Source organism: Lethenteron reissneri, chromosome 21, assembly GCF_015708825.2.
Source record: "Lethenteron reissneri isolate LAM-NWPU_2019-01 chromosome 21, ASM1570882v1, whole genome shotgun sequence".
NCBI classification, from domain to species: domain Eukaryota; kingdom Metazoa; phylum Chordata; class Hyperoartia; order Petromyzontiformes; family Petromyzontidae; genus Lethenteron; species Lethenteron reissneri.
Window position 1 is genome coordinate 3608958 of NC_083799.1, and position 16538 is coordinate 3625495.

The following is a 16538-nucleotide window of genomic DNA, read 5'->3' on the forward strand; positions in this document are numbered from 1 at the left end:
ACAAAACGAATTCAGCAGTGTGCCTGTAAGGGCTTTTGCGAGATGTACCGAGTGATGCGTAGGATCCCGGTGGTAGGGCGGCTGCCGCACCAAATCTGGGCTGTGCGGCGCTGCGGGACGCCAGGCCGGGCGGCGCGCCCGAGGAGGAGGGGGGAGTGGCGCGTGACTTTGCGCTGGCGGCCGCGTTGACATCGATGTCGCTGCGGGAGCGAGTCAGTGAGCCAGTAGCCGGGACCCCCGTCAAGGACTTGGAGGAGACAGACACTGCACACACAGCGAGCGTGGCCGCGCCACGTCACAGAACGTTAATCACGCACTACTGCAGGCTGCGGTACCACGCACAGCAGCAGCAAGTGCAGGAAAGGTAGACTCGTTAAGTATCCACAGAACTTCCTGGCAATTTTTTAAGTATCAAATGGTGGTCACTGCTGTGCATATGAAAGCAGTGTTGTTGCTTTTAACAAGCTGTGTTAATGGATTCCAAGAAATGTAACCCAATGTAATTCAAAAAGGGGTGATGCAAAGGCATGGGGTGGAGCGGTGGTGCAGTGGATAGTACTCTACTACATATTCACTTGAGTTCACAGCTCCCTAACCTGAATGATAAAAGTATGAGCAAAATATCCTCAAAACCAACAAGGCATGGGGAGGCCTTTATCCAGCACTTAAATGACAAAGGGCCGTAAAATATATTTGATAATGGGCATCCTCATGAAAACATTGGCTTGACGCAAGAAATGGACAGGTGGTTTCACTTCTTAACACTTTTTCCTAGAGCCTGAAAATTTTTCTAATATACATTGAACCTGACTCTTCAGAAATATAAATCTACATATAAAACTACATACTCATGATTATAAAAAAAAAATGCTTCCTTCAGTCGTATGTAAAACATTAAAAAGTCAGTGTGTGCCACGTTACCTCTGCCTGCTGCGTTTGCTGAGGGGCTGCTCATTAGGCGTTTGGCAGATGCTGGCCTACTGCAAGACAATCACATTTTGACATTTACAAGTAGGAATCATTGATTTTTTTACACACATTTAACACCACCATAAATATTTTGCAATACTTTGCACTGCATTCCAGGGGTCACCCAACTCCACGAACAAGCAGAAGCATTAACTCTTTGTGAACACTCTGCTGTAGTACCACGTCAGTGCTGTGGGATGCCAACAAAGTGGCATGCAGGTGCGTGCTCAAGGGCCGGCACACACACGAGCATGTGAGACCCATGACAGAGAATGCGTACAGATTGCACACGTGTGGCTTGGCCGGCTGGGTGTGTTTACTTGAGGCTCTCCTGGGAGGAGGAGGTGGAGTGGTCTGAGCGTGGCAGAGAGCCCACGCTGGAGGAGCCTCGAAGCTGGCTCTGAAGGGCTTTCTGGTAACTTGGCTCCAGAGCTGCAAACAGGGTCTCTGCCTCGGCCGGGAAATTGCCTCGCAAGCCCCAGTATGCTCTGCGGGAATTATGGGATGGCAAAAAGAGAGAGAAAAATAAGTTTAACCAGGGGTGGAGATAACAAGGGAGGGGAGGAGGCAAGGAAGGAAAGGGAGATGTTAGCGATGAACACACTATTTGGCTGACGATTAAAATGTGTAGACTTTTTCTCAAGTAAGAAATGCAATATAATATAATTAAATATACTTTTTAGTAAAATGAATGTAATAAATGCACAATGACTTTATTTATTTGCCATTAAAATGGAATAAGGTAAACGTTTATACCACAATCCAATGTTGATTTGTAGGGAATACAGTAATGCACACTCACTTTCTTGCCTCCATACGAGCATCTGAGTCGGCATCGTGGATTCCCTTCTTGATCGTATCCACTAACAAGCCGATATGTCTGTAAAAAACACCGAGCACGTTAAGGCGTCAAAAGCACCATCCACAAAGTATTTACTTAATGGCAGTGTAATCGGCGAATAAGTAGTTTGTGCCAAGTGAATATGGGGTCGGATTCCTACATTCACTTCTGCATTTTATCCGAGCTTGGCAAATATTATCAGCCACTGGTTTTCCAATGTCTTGTTGTAAGTGATATCAATAGAAGCGCCTACGTAGTGGCTAAACACCAATAGGTGCTATGCAATGGCCATTTTCACACAACATAAAGAACTTCTGTGGACTTAGGAAAAATAAATAACTGGGATCACTGGCAGTAAAGAATGTTTAGATTCTACTGTAGGGCCACAAATAAAGAACAAAATAAGTAGACAATACGTCTCCTTCACACATCTGTCCCTCCACATATTTTGTACACATGCCATCAGCGACGAGGCCTCCTGTGAGTGCATAACTTCAGCAGCATTGGTTGAATATAAGCAAACTGTGGACCAGTTTTAACATAGTGTCATCAGCAGAGCCAGATTCGACTGAATCAAAGCGGTCTTGTTTAACACGCCAATGTTAGATACCTCACATTATTTTGACACTACAACCAATGTAATGCATACATATCACAGATGTAAAAGACTATCTACCACTACCTTCCGCCTGGGGAAATTCTAAATAAAAACATTAAACCAGTGTAAAATAACTTTCAGGAGATATTTATTCTTTACATTATAGAGTATGTGTTTTAACCAGAATAGAGTATAACAGACATGACAATGAAGAAAGCATTAATTATGAACAGTTTCCATGTTACTGTTCATATAGCGGGGCATGCGCCAGCCTGTGTCAATGCTTACTTCTCCAAGGTGTTCTGCTGCCACTCGTGTAACATCAAATCCAAGAACTCGAAGCAGCGTCTACAGACACACAAACAGAAACACTCATTTAGCCTCATAGACTATAAGGCCAGTAATTGGCTGTTATGAAGCACCCATTAAAGCTGCATGGCACAGGAGGGACGAGCATGGCAGGAACTATGACTAGCCACGGTGCCGATGTTCACACACTGCATTGAGTACTAATTAAGGGTCGAGTCAAGCTAGGAGAGGTCCAAGCAAAGTTGGGATATTAATTACTACTAGTGTGTGCATGGCTACTAATTAAATAGTGATTATCAGCAATATAGCAAAGTGGATGAACCATGACCCTATGACTCTCCACACACCCAGACTTATTGACTACCACTTTAAGAGGCACAGAAAAACTCAGTGTAAAGTACTGCAGAAAATGGTCAACTGCTGCTACTGCTCCTAGTGACTGATGTGAGCTCTGCAGTTGTAGGTGCAGCGCTGTCATATAGATGACGAGCTTTACTACCCGGCTTTGCCCGGAACTTGAATTCACCACGCCCGGCCACCTTTGTCCCCCCAGTGGCGATGTTTACACAGCACACCAGTTACTCGTTTGAGGCAGAGTCGACCTAGGGAAGGCCCAGAACCGGTTCAAACAATCGTCACCGGTGGTGGCCGTGAGCGGGAATTAAACTCGGGTCGCCGGGTTCGTAGCGCAGTGCGCTAACCACTACACTACAATGCGTTACGCTTCCACATGCGCGGGTCACATGACAGATGTGTGATGTCACAGCTCACTTGCCGTGCAAAAAAGAATATAGATGCATTATTGAGCTTCCCCCCCCCCCCCCCAAAAAAAAAAAAACACAAAAGTGTATTTTTATAATTTTTGCATGGTGTACAGTCTGGAAAGTACCCACATGGCAAATTTCCAGTTTGTTGCATGTCGGCAAGTACACTAAACATTTTCAACAGACACACATATTCACAACTTTGCCTTTTATATATATGGAGATATACTGTCTATAATCTTTATACCTCTACAGTTGCAAAGAACATACCTTCGTACTGCAACAGATTTCGATGTGCAGTTATTTGTAAGGAGTGGAATTAGACGCGGCGCATGTGTATTCTGCAAAAGGAAAACAAGTTCTTAAAAAAGCATCAAATCACAAGACAGGTGACTCTGCGAGGTGCAGCATTCGGTTTGTACAGCATGCACAGCTGTCAATCCATAGACACCTCCGATTAGCTTGGTTTGCTAAAGTTCAACATACACACAAACACCAGCAGCTTTTCACACGGCATAATTTACTCCAGCTACAGCTCACATAATACACGACCAATTGCAATGCAAACATAGAAAAACTAATATTTTTACAACACATACCATCCATACTCTTTGGTTCTTTCGGGTAAAGTCATGTAGGTGAAAAAATTAAATTAAAATAAATAAATTAAATCACGACGTTTCGATTGCAACACAAGCAATCATCATCAGGCGTGACAACCACAGCAATAAAAACATTTTATACTGAAGTGGGAGTGATGCCGGAGTTAAGGGGTTTATTTTTCACCTACGTGACTTTATCGAAAGAACCAAAGAGTATGGATCCCTGCAGTCACGAAAACTTCAAATCCAGAATGAACATTCCATCCAGTAGCAAGCAAGCCATTAAAAGACACAGTAAGCTCCAGGTATGTGCATCCGATGGAACCAGCACATCCAGATACATGGCACTTGGCTCGCCAAACGACAGAATGGAGCATACAAAAACATGTAGCCATGCCACCCACGCAGCGCCAACGCTCAATCGCTCACCCGGATGATGATGCGGATGGCGACAACTCCGGAAGTGGCCATGATCTTGGCACTGTTGGCCACCAGGTTTAAGAGTGTAGGAAGGGTGCTTTCCGCAGTATGGTCAAACTTGTTCTTCAGCACCAAGGCCAGGTGGCTAATGGGGGTAACGGAGACACGGTGTCAGCAATCGCTACTGTGCCTTTGGACTATTATCAGAGCAAGAGCTTCTGTGTGAGTGGAACTCACTCGGCAGGGTGATCGCAGGAGTCACAGCACCTACCTAAGCGTGATGCAGGCCTCCCGCACAACCTGGGACCGCAAATCCTTGGCCGACAGCTTCAAGGCGGCGTCCAGCAGACGGAGGTGCTGAAAGAAGCAGTCGTATTCCGTGGCACCGGCAATCACCAGTGATCGCAGCTTCTTGAGCTGTGTTAAACACACACACACACAGTGCATATTGACAAAAAGGATGTGTTCGTGGTCAAACTCTACACAGGTCTGGTGTGTGCAAGATCAAGCCCCAATTGCTTTTGTCTAAAGTCCCCTATGCAATTTTCAGTAAGGAGCAGATTATATTAAAATACATAAGTAAACGCATTCACGAAAACAAAAAGAAATGCATGCTATAAAAAGAGGTATAGATATTTTTCTATGACAAATCTTATAAAAACGGAGGAAGCCATTTACTTAAAAAAAACATTTCCATTGTATTCTTGATTCACAACTCACAGCGGTGACACGATGCTCCCAATCATGCTTGTCATCTGCCAAGACCTCCCGAACCTTGGCGAGGCTTTCCTCTAGGTCTCGGGTCGAGAAAATCTGGAAGAAAAAAACAACATCCCCGGGGGAATTACCATTATGACGAGTGGCATATCTGTTACCGCATCTGGCAAAGGCAAAACACCTCAACAATGTTGATTAGCTCTTTCTCAAAAACAGTTGGCAAACAATAACCGTCTGCAGGAATGACAAGAGCTCATTAATTAGTGGTGGCTGGGGGGTAACCTCTGACCTGTGCGGGAGTGACATCCTCTATGCATCGAGTAAAATCTTCCTCGTCCACAGCGCCAGCTCCGGCTGTGGCTTTTGGAAGGAAAAAAAGATGACATTAATTAGATGTTTATTGTTATAACACTGCAGACATCCAAAAACCTTTGTGAGCAGTGCAGCAAATTACATTAGCAGCAGCAGCATTTGTCAATGCAAAGAGAAAATAATCACCAAGCACTAATGTTCCTGTCATTTGAATGCAAATTTCATGCTAAGAGGACATTTCCCTGGTTATTAACATTCAAGCACATGCAGCTGAGAAAGGCTTAAGATAATGAGATAGAAAACCTAGATTAATCTGCATGAGTGGCATTCCATGGCAATGTGTACAATTCCAGGAAAAGAATGCATTTAGTATTATCGTGATTGTAAAACATAGTTTTTTTTATCGAGTGGAAAGCCGGCATATGATGTACACGTGCACAAGCATTTTATGGACAAGTTAAAAAAATATCTTAATAATATACCCAGTGTACCAAATAAAGGATTACATGAAGCTGTGTGAGGCAACCATGCAAGTCATTATAATAAGGCAACCCTCTAACGCAATATACAATGGCCCTGAGGGATGACCTTTCTCTCTCCTCCAGTGAACCGATCTGGCAGCACATGCCCTCACACAGGTCACGTGCATGTGTACGGCTGCTCACCAGGTGGGTGGACCACCAAGGGCAAGCGTTTGGCGAGGTGTAAAGTGAAGACTTGTCCTAAACATCAACTGAAAGCCAAGGCTAATTTTTCTCCAGGCACATTTTTAGGTCATGGAGAAGATATGGGTGCACAGGAGTAACGTTTATGCACCATTCCCCAGAGAAATTGGGCACCAATCAACTGCCAATTACTGATGCATATTACATTACAACTCATCAACAAACCATTAAGAGCGCTGTAATAACTTGACATTGTACAGCATTCATTAGCCTTATAATCCTACGCCAATTTACGTCCAGGACTTAATTTCTTGAGGACGAGAGCAATCGACGACAGTCTGTAGAATCGAGTGAGGAGGCGCAACCCCAATGCGAGGAGCGGCAGGGCCACACACGGTGCTGCAGGCCCCCCCCGTAGGTATGAGCGAGGCAGGCACCTACCAGCAGAGGTGGGCCGGACCACAGCGGTGGGCAGCGTGGGTCGCCGGGACGGGGCCGCGCTGGCACTGGCGCCGGCCGTGTTTGTTGGGACCCTCTTCGCCGTGGGCACACGGAACGAGGTCTGCGCCTGGGCCGAGCTCGGCTTGTTGCCATCGAGGCAGTCGTCCTCTTCAAATCCCTTCTCTGCACACGCGCACGAATGTACCAAGGCTTCGTTCACTGGCAATGAACACGCTGGCTCTACCTCCAGTGTATGCTGCCAAAGCTTATAGTTTGTTCAACGTTTTAAATATAGGACGTTAAAACTGCCTTCGCCGTACGGTGTCGATATAAAATTACCTTTGTTTTGTAACGGGATAAGGTACGTCGTTTGCTTATTTATATATACACAATGCTTACCGTTACAAGTTATTGCAGTTATATGTAACCGCCGGTTAAAGGCAACTAGTGAACAATTAAAATATTGAATCAAAATATGTAAATCTACCCATATTTTCATGAGAATTATAAAAATACGCCATAGCAACACTGAGGTCCATCATACAGTATCACGGTATTACCAACGCAAGTAAAGCTACAGTTTATCAAACTAAAAATGCACTTAAAACACCATGACGAATTTCAGACACAAATTAAAGTCCAGTAAATGTTTGAGAGAACATACTTGGATTCATCCACAACGAATTGAAAGCCCAAGTGCATACACAGGCAGCAATGGCACAGCATTCACACATAATACAAAGCTGCAAAGAAATAAACACAATAATGAAAGGAAACTGCATCCAAAGACTTAATAGTCAGTGAATTTTGATACGATCAAAGACATGTCCTTGGATTAATTAAATATGTGCTGCTCAGCGGTTAATACTTAATTGAAGGGAAGGAAACTGTACACCCCTATTGAACTGATAATCAATGAAAGTCACATTGGAAAGTGCTGGTTATCAAAATTGTTTCCCTATTACAGCTACCTTAAATATATGTAAAATAAAACATATTCTGGCATCAGGGCGTGTGCATGTTCCATTACGCTAATACAATACAGCTGCTACGGCAATGCTGCTTTTTCAGGCCTGCAGGTAAAGGCAGCGGGCATGTCATCAACACACTGCATTCAGTCTCAGGAGCATAGCGGTCAATCACCGCCGGTCGCTTTCAAGCCCTGAAATTAACGCTCTCTGCAGAAAGCGTGAGCCATAACCAGATAGCATCGAAGATGCAAAAAAAATTACACTTCACAGTTATAACCCGGTGCATTAACATCACCCACAAAAATACTTTACGTCACGATGAACGTGCACCCAGTGCGTGCGGTCCAAACTCACGGAAGCAGAGCCTTTCGCAGATGGACCTTCGCATTTTTCATGCAGACGCCCACGGCCCGGCTGCTCATGCCTCACTCAAAGCGTCGATGGCGCCCAACGACCGTCTCGCTATGAGCGAGCAATTTGCACTCAACACAAGCGTGCACTCACTCGTCCATTGTTTAGCTACAGTGACCCCTGACACGGACGGCGGGGATGCGTACTGCACACGCGTACACGTACGCGCATGGCTGACCGAACGCAGCCTCTTTTTTTTCTGCCGAGGAGGAATTCGCCTCCGCGTTGCCGAGGCAACTGCGAACCCTGCTGCTCGGCCTGAAATTGGTCGCTTTCTCGCCTCGAGCCGATGATGTCATCCGCTTGGGGTGCGTCAGGCCTATGCTATTCATGACCGACAAAGCCATTGTCATCTTAGCCATCGCATACGTCTCCCATGCCTCGACCCAAATGACAATAAAGCTGCCATCAACTGAGGATGGCATGCACTCGGGGAACTTTGACCAGCCAGGGTAATTCAATTGCTCATTTCAACAAAGCAATCAGCAGCAATTGGGGTTTTTAACAATCCCAAGTGACTGTAGTTCCAGATGATTCATTCTAATGATGAGAAAATGCAACGGTGATCCTCTATTCGCACTTTAATGTCCAAGACTACGCAAACATATAAAGGATGAGCACTGTTTAATTTACCAAATGTAATTTCTCTATCGGTTACAGTTTAAGAGATGAAACGATTTCATATCATCAAGATCAGGTGCACCTATTTAGTAAATAAATTCAGTATGACCAAAATGTTACGATGAATTCACGTCCTGAAACAAGCTCCATTATTCACACTTTAATGCTAAACCACACACGATATCTTTCATTAGAGGTTGCCTGGCCAAAGAACAGAACTTCCAAGAGCCGAGCTCATTAATGGGCCCGATTGAGAGTGACGTTATTTAATTAGTGCTAGGCACAGTTTCTCTGCTGCCCTTAAAAATACGACAATCATTTCCTTGTGCTTAACAGTTCGAAAGAGGCGGAATAATTCACGCGGAACCCATCACACACACACACCACGCCACATGGTGTCACTCAAGATGAAATGTCACGCTGTAATTGTCGAGAGACTGCTGCCTGAGATTGCCATTCATCTCTACGCGATAGTGTGTGGCATTTTCAAAATAAAATATAAAATTTCAGAAATACACAATATGCACTATTGCCCAATGATCGGCGGAACAACTGCCAATCAACGTCTCCATAAACGCAGAGCATTTTTGCATTATCCAAATGCCTTGAGCAATAAGGTTTTTATTACTGCACGACAAATTCTACCACCAACACACTTCATTAGCTATTTACAAAATTAATCAAATAACTTGATGAAGTCGGTTATGTAAAGTATACTGATAAAATAAACGAATGGTTTTAATACTATCAACTGAAATAAATTAGTGCCACACTATAATGCTCTATTATATAAGTCATTTTACAAATGTAATATATGGCATCAGCAACCTTTCATACCTATTATGAACAGGACAACACATTTGTCAATAAAACATTCGTTTTTGTCTGCACATTTCAACAATTGCACCAGTGCTTCTTAATCACATTCGACTGCAACTGATCTACATTAAATAAATCCACGCATCCTTGGCCTGCGCACAGCATCCGACACGATTCTCCTTTTGGTCTTATCACTCGGCAGGCAACGGGTAAACGTTTGTCCTCGTGCCACTGATAGGCTGTCTTCAATAGTTAAGTCCACGTAAAAAAATACTGTGGTCAAAAGCTAAATATTTTGCTTTCTAAATGTGTATGCATGCCTCTCAAGTGGGTTGGAAAAACACTGCCAATCAACCTAAACGTTGATCTTATTTAAAAAAACGTTTTGCATTTTAAACTTAGTCTTACAAAAATATATAATTTCACCTAAACACAATTGCCAGCACTTGGCAGGTGTTGGTAAAGACTATGAGCACAGTGGCATCAACTAAACGAATCAAGTTTAAAAAAGCACATAAGAACACATTCATGCTTGAGTACACGCCATGTATAGCAGAGCAGGAAAGCCACATACCTTGTTCTGCTCGAGAGCAACCCTTACTGCTGGGCTCAAGCTTTGCCAACTGCGAAAGCTATGAATGCTGACCCACTTCTGATTCCCAGTAAAACCCAAGGTCAGTAGATAATATACAGCGACGTACACAAGCTAGTGGCAGCCCCTGACCAGGAGAAACCATGTCTGAACCAGCCTGGCCTGGCAAGGCCAGAGCCAGCACTCACCACACGACACACACACATACACACTTGTTTACTGGAAAATATATTCAAGGGCAAATAACAAAGAACCATCAACGGATTTCTGAGTCTAGATACACCCTGCTTAATGCGCACAAGGCCCTGCTAGAACAAAATTTGCTGGTGACTACACTTGCGACAGGGTATAACTGGTCAAAATACTCAGTAACAACGGTCTCAACATTAACGACGAGCTTAGACAAAACCACTCAAGGTATCAGTGAGTCCAAGCCGGATGGACCGTGACGTTGTTAGACATGAGATATTTCGACAGAAGGAAAAGGCGTGCTTAGTCTCTGAGGCCATTTGTGTACGAGATACCTGCTAAGGGACGAGGATGTTATTTTAATGCTGGTTTCCTTATTTCCAGTTAAGGGGATTTCTCTCATGTCCTGGAAAGCGTACAGCACATATGCTCCCCAGCACTTGTACTAAGATTATTAAAAGTGGGTCATCATGTTTTAAAAAGATAACAGGGACCAAATATGTAGCGGAAGCAAAGTGTGTTTAAATCCTCGCATCAAACTTGCATCAAGACCTCGTGGGTTGATGCCTTATCGTTGTAAACATATCAAATGAGCGCGTTCAACATCAATTACATGCCCCGCATGCAAAATTCAGACCTTTAACTGCATGCAGATGCTGCAGGTTCATATTCACACTCGATAATGGACTTAGAAGACACTTGCCATTGATCCGAGCATCAGATGGTACGATGTTTATGGTGCACTTTACCGAGCATTAGGGCATGTTTTGGGAAAGAGTGACCACTCCCAGGAGACGCAATGAAGTCATCACCCATCTGTCCCAAGTATCACTTACCCGACATATCTGAGAATGCAACCCCTGCGACCTCCCCACACCGATCATGATCTGCTCACTCACCTCTCCAGAGAAATGTGCCCATTGGATCCCTAGAAATTAGTGCATGTGCCAAATACATGAAAGTGCAATTACCTTGTCTGCATCTGCCACTAAATAGTAGCAATGACTTGAAATAAAGTCCATTCTGAGTTCTTTCAAAATATAATTGGCTAAGCTGGTCCAGTATCATGGTCCATATTTGCCTATTTTGAAAAATCACCAGCAAGTTACTAATTTGAGATGGCACAGTAGCATCACACCCTCCTGTGATACTACTACACTCTGCCTGTGAAACACAGTACCTTTGTGAAAGCCTTACACTATAAAAAGCCTCACATTATAAGAATGGTACAAATACAAAATGTACTCGATTTATTGATGCACTCAACAATGACAAAATATAGTTTAAACCTGTAGCAATGATGTACAAATAAATAATGCTCCCCTTTATTAATAGGAATACGTTTGGGAAAATATTTTGGAACTAGGCCTGATCGGGCATTGAAATACAGTGGATTCACGCGATTATCATCATTGACATCAGCAATTCTTCATGAAGGAGTATTGGGCTTATGGAGGAATGCGACGGATTAGACCTGAACTGGACTGGAATCGATTGTGTCGACAAACGGAGGGTTCGAACACAACTTATATTTCCGTAAAGACACCAAAAAGCCTGTAATGAACTGATAGGTTCAGCATCAACAAACAGTTTTTTTCCCTCCTACCTACATTTTCATTTAAGTCATGTTTACATAACGATTGTACTCCAATGTTTATATAACCACTATGTAGTACATCTCATGTGGAATGCGACCAAGTGTTACAGCTAAAGCTCAATGTAAAGACAATGACAGTCAGCTTAAATTTTTTAAATTTCTTTTAGAAAAGATTTAACTTAGATTTACTTTCATTGTTTACGTAAAATATGTTTATTTAAGTGAAACATGCGAAGTAATACAACGAAAAAGACAAGCATACATTGATCATTCCGCGTTTAAATGCCATAAGAGAAGATTAAAAAGCCCAAGTGATTTGCTGGTCAGTGGTATAAATTCCATATGGTGGGAATAAGTAAATCCATAAAACAATGACTGCTGACTTTCCAATGAAGCGGTACTCATTTTATATCAACCCTGGAGGGATGATGGGCTGAGTCAACTTCCGAATAGGATTTTAATTGCATATTTTTGATTGCGAGCTGCTCGCTTACCTGCTGAATCCCCTGGCCGAATGCAAAGATATTCAATATCATACAAAACAGCACAAAACCATTCTGTATTAAATCCATTTAGAATGGTATCATCCTGAATGGAGTTCATGCAATAGACCAAACTCACTTGTAGCACGCCTGCTGAAGGCACAAGAAGCACGCACGAAAGAAACGGGGTGATGGAGATGCATCACTGCGCCTGGGGCATAATGCTCTTAGGATAAAGTGGGCGACGCTACGGCAGGCTTGGCTTCTCTTAGTAATGCCAGCGTCGAGCGTGGCTAGCCGTCATGTCCCTGCCACAGCACTCATGCAAACATGCCGCAATGCTGTACTCTATGGCATATTTTGACTTTGACATCAGAAATGTAAACAGCAGCAGTGCATGACACACAATCACAACGTTAATTGTCTGGGGCGGAGGGGTTAGAAGAGGGAAAGTGTTTAATGCAATTCCGTTGTAGCGTAAAGACACCACCATTTAATTTCGATGGGCATTAAATCAGATGTGAATCGTAATGCACTGAATGGCTCCAGGCGATATAATACAATACTGCAACATGCAATAACATTTCTTTTAACAAAGATCTTTGATTTTACTTAACCTAAAAATGCCAAAAGCCAACGCATTAAAAAGCACAAAAATAAAATAAACCCAGAACCAATATGGCTGAAACCTCCAAAGCCACTGCAGGGAAGTACATTAAAACCCTCGTTGTGAATGTGAGTCAGAAGCCACTATTCAGCTATTAAACCGAGATAAGCAGCTTACAGATGAAGCACTGGGGCAATCCAAGACTCAAAAGGCAGATGTACATTGCGATGGAGGATTTAGAGCTCACGTTCCATGACGGCTGACTGAGGCCATGAGCCCTGAAGTGCAACCCAACATCGCGTGTAGGATGTGATTAACGTTTGGCTGCAATAGTGCAAAGGCATTTAACATGGCCGGGCCGGCCTTGATGCCCCAAGGAGAGACTTCACCGAAAAGTCAGCGGCGGCACACAAATGAACCATGACAGCGGTGCGTTCACAGCGCCTGGGCAACAGGGAGCCCCAACCAACAGAGGCATGCCATTGTGGGGGAGGGGCAGAGGGAGAAAGATATGGGGTGACAGGGCAAGTCATATGTGGTGAACTTTGCAGCCAAAATGAGCTCAATATTGAGCTGCACTCCCCATTGCATGTTAAAGCACAATGGGCAAAAAAACAATTTTTTGAGCAAAATGAGCAGATGAGCATTGATGAGATCCTGATGATCACAGCAAGAGGGAAAGAGTCGAAGGGAATATGAATATTCATAGGATTCCTAATTCCACCGGCCCCTGCACACATCATTGTGCCGTCAATACCCTAAGTGGATGGTTTGTTAAAGCTACAAAATCCTGCTATGGACTGCTATCAGTGAAAACATATGCATAAAGTTTTAGTTTCCTTTATTCTGACATTTGAAACACAAATAAAATGCCGTTCACCCTTTCTTGAATTTTTGCACCGAGAGATTCGATGTTACACCGACATACTTTGTCAAGACACTCATAAAAAAACAGATTACCATATTCGAAAATGCTTATTCATACCCTTGTGCAGATCACCGAGCGTAGCATAACATAACAGTAATGCCAAATAACAAATCTCAAACCATTTGGACTGTGACGATTTCTGGTTGTTTTCAACCATTACAAACACTAGGCTATTGTGCAGAAATCTCCGGGCAATCGAGCAGCTTGTGTTTTTTCTTCTCAGCATGACATGCTCATTCTGGATAGCAACCAATTCCAACACAATATAACTGATGAGCCAACACGAATAATATTTTTAAACTGATCAATAAAGAATGTCTTACCATGATCAATCGCCATTGTGGAAGCGCTGATGAAGAGATGGTGCTTTGACAATAACGGTGGCAACACCGGTAGCACCAGGAGAGATGAGCATGAAACAGAGCCGCCTACTGCTGCTTCCTCTGTGCCCTAGGCTACCGCAGCCTGGGCACATCCATCCAACAAATCCAATCCCTCAACCCCATTCTGCCAGCCTTTCAGAATAAGAGTCTCCCCACCAACATCCCTCCCCCGGCCGCCCTGTGGCCCCCTCTCCTGTCCTGCCGCAGCATGTAGTGCCGCATGCAAACCCAGCTCACCGCGGTGAATCTGTTTATCATTTTTATTGGGTGTCATTTCCTTTCAAGAAATGCAAGCCAGGTTTAGCTGAGCTGCAGGGCAGACAATTCATGCAGAGTAGCACTGATTGATCAGAATCAATGTGAAAAAAAAGATAAAAACTTGGTTTTATAAGAATGTGAGTTTACAAAGTGAATTCGTATTTTTTTAAACTTAATTTTTCAAAAATGTTTATTTAAGCTTTACATATATTCCAGACTTCTAATGCAAACGAGACATGTCTCATAGACTTAAAAGTTATAAATATCCAACTGACTCATCCAGTTGATATGTTTAAAAATAAATTTACAACATTTCTGACGTTTTAGTTTTATACTTGTGGTTCATTATTTTCCACAATTTTGAGGCTTCCATGTCAAGAATAACTTCTACAAACCTTATATATCACCAGCAATAAAGCATTGATGCACATACTTAACCTAATTAAGTTGAGTGGATAATATTAATGTCTTGAAAGTTTACAGACAGATGAGAGGGGTCTGGTCATCACCCACATTTTTTTTTATAAACTATACTAAGCTGTTGCAACTAACAAAAATTTAGCTCACGCTAGATACTGGACGATAGAGGGAATTAAGTACAGCCCTATTGAAGACTACTTGACATACAAGAGTTCAGCTAGAGCTATTGAAATACAATGCAAGGACTACACCACAGTGGGAAAGCAGAATTCGCCAAAGTGCATTTTGCTAATCCTCGGCCCACAATCTGAAAGCGAAAATACAAAAACTCTCAAAGCAAAGCGCATGCGGGCTCCCTACAACAAATAGTGAATATATTCCTTCATTTGGGAAATGGAACAGCTGGTGCAAAACTGTAACATGAACAGATTTTCTATTAATTAAAGCGAGTTCGAGCAGGATACAATTGGCTAAAGCTGTAGATTTGGTGCATAAATCAAGGTGCATTGAACATGTAATCATAACCTCTTAAATTTAGTAGCACTATAGAATTTCTGAAATGCATGTGTACTGGGGAAGTACACGCTTTAAATTACACTGAGAAACAGGAAAAGGAACACATTATTTGGAGAGCATGCACAAGTTCGAGTCATTTTGACTGTTAAGTAAATGGATTGGGCAGGACACGTCCCGAGAAGGGATGATGATAGGTGGTTGAAACTATGGAGTGGCAGCCAAAGGATGGGACAAGCTGAGAGTAGATCCACCATGAAAACGGATGAAAGAAATCAGCTTGAAGATGGATATTTGCTTTACAAGATTGTGTGGGGAGTCCATCATCCAGCAGGGTAGAAATCATGGCTGATGATGATGAGTACAGATTGCAACTATTCTAATTAGACTTGGGTTAGCCAATCTAAGGCTGTTATCAATAGAGCCAAATAAATGTTTAAACAAGCAGTGTTCACCTTTGTTGGCAGATCCAGTGTTGGAAATTCACACTTATGGCACAAACAAGTATATTCTAAGGAAAATCACTGTAATCTCTAACAAAGAATGCTCATAGTATTGGCTTCAGGATCTGATTAAAAGACATCTGTTATATGCAGGCCATATCCTAAGATGGCCAGTTGAAGATATGCCAAAGATGATTCTGTTTGTAGGACAATGTGGAATATTGCATGGGACTCTGGGAGAGACACTGAAGATCATGAAAGATGAAAAGCATCTGTCATGGGCATCAACCCTCAGTTATGAGTGTGACACGAGAATGATCGACTGAATTCACCGTTTACAGCGATCATGCTAAATTATGTTCCCGATTACAGTAAAACCTTGGATTGCGAGCATAATTCGTTCTGGAAACGTGTTTGTAATCTAAAGCACTCGTATATCAGTTGTGATCACGTGACGCTCGGCAGACAAAGCGTATACACGTACTACTCGTATTGCAAGACCTCGCTCATTTATCAAATTAATATTTATAAAAAATGTTTGCTCGTCTTGCAAAACACTCGCAGACCAAGTTACTCGCAATCGAAGGTTTTACTGTATATTGATTCTATTTGTATAAAAGTTACACTGTAACTGTCAATAACTGCACAATGATTAATATTTTCATT

General features: G+C 42.9%; 1 protein-coding gene across 35 annotated transcripts in view; it reads right to left on the reverse strand.

The window, feature by feature from the left end:
• The window catches only part of CLASP1 (cytoplasmic linker associated protein 1), a 78442-nt gene that overhangs the window by 42786 nt on the left and 19118 nt on the right, over window positions 1-16538 (reverse strand). For 29 of the 35 annotated variants that reach the window (XM_061555475.1, XM_061555482.1, XM_061555480.1 and 26 more), the window contains exons 9-19: window positions 6639-6821; window positions 5510-5580; window positions 5224-5316; window positions 4775-4920; window positions 4513-4648; window positions 3752-3822; window positions 2697-2756; window positions 1772-1849; window positions 1290-1457; window positions 922-980; window positions 49-264 (exon numbers count right to left, since the gene is read on the reverse strand). In XM_061555475.1, the coding sequence (XP_061411459.1) occupies window positions 49-264; window positions 922-980; window positions 1290-1457; window positions 1772-1849; window positions 2697-2756; window positions 3752-3822; window positions 4513-4648; window positions 4775-4920; window positions 5224-5316; window positions 5510-5580; window positions 6639-6821 (1281 nt within the window). Of the gene's footprint in view, window positions 1-48; window positions 265-921; window positions 981-1289; window positions 1458-1771; window positions 1850-2696; window positions 2757-3751; window positions 3823-4512; window positions 4649-4774; window positions 4921-5223; window positions 5317-5509; window positions 5581-6638; window positions 6822-7963; window positions 8267-14178; window positions 14332-16538 lie in introns of those variants that run through there. The other 6 variants (XM_061555502.1, XM_061555500.1, XM_061555510.1 and 3 more) reach the window with 6 other exon arrangements.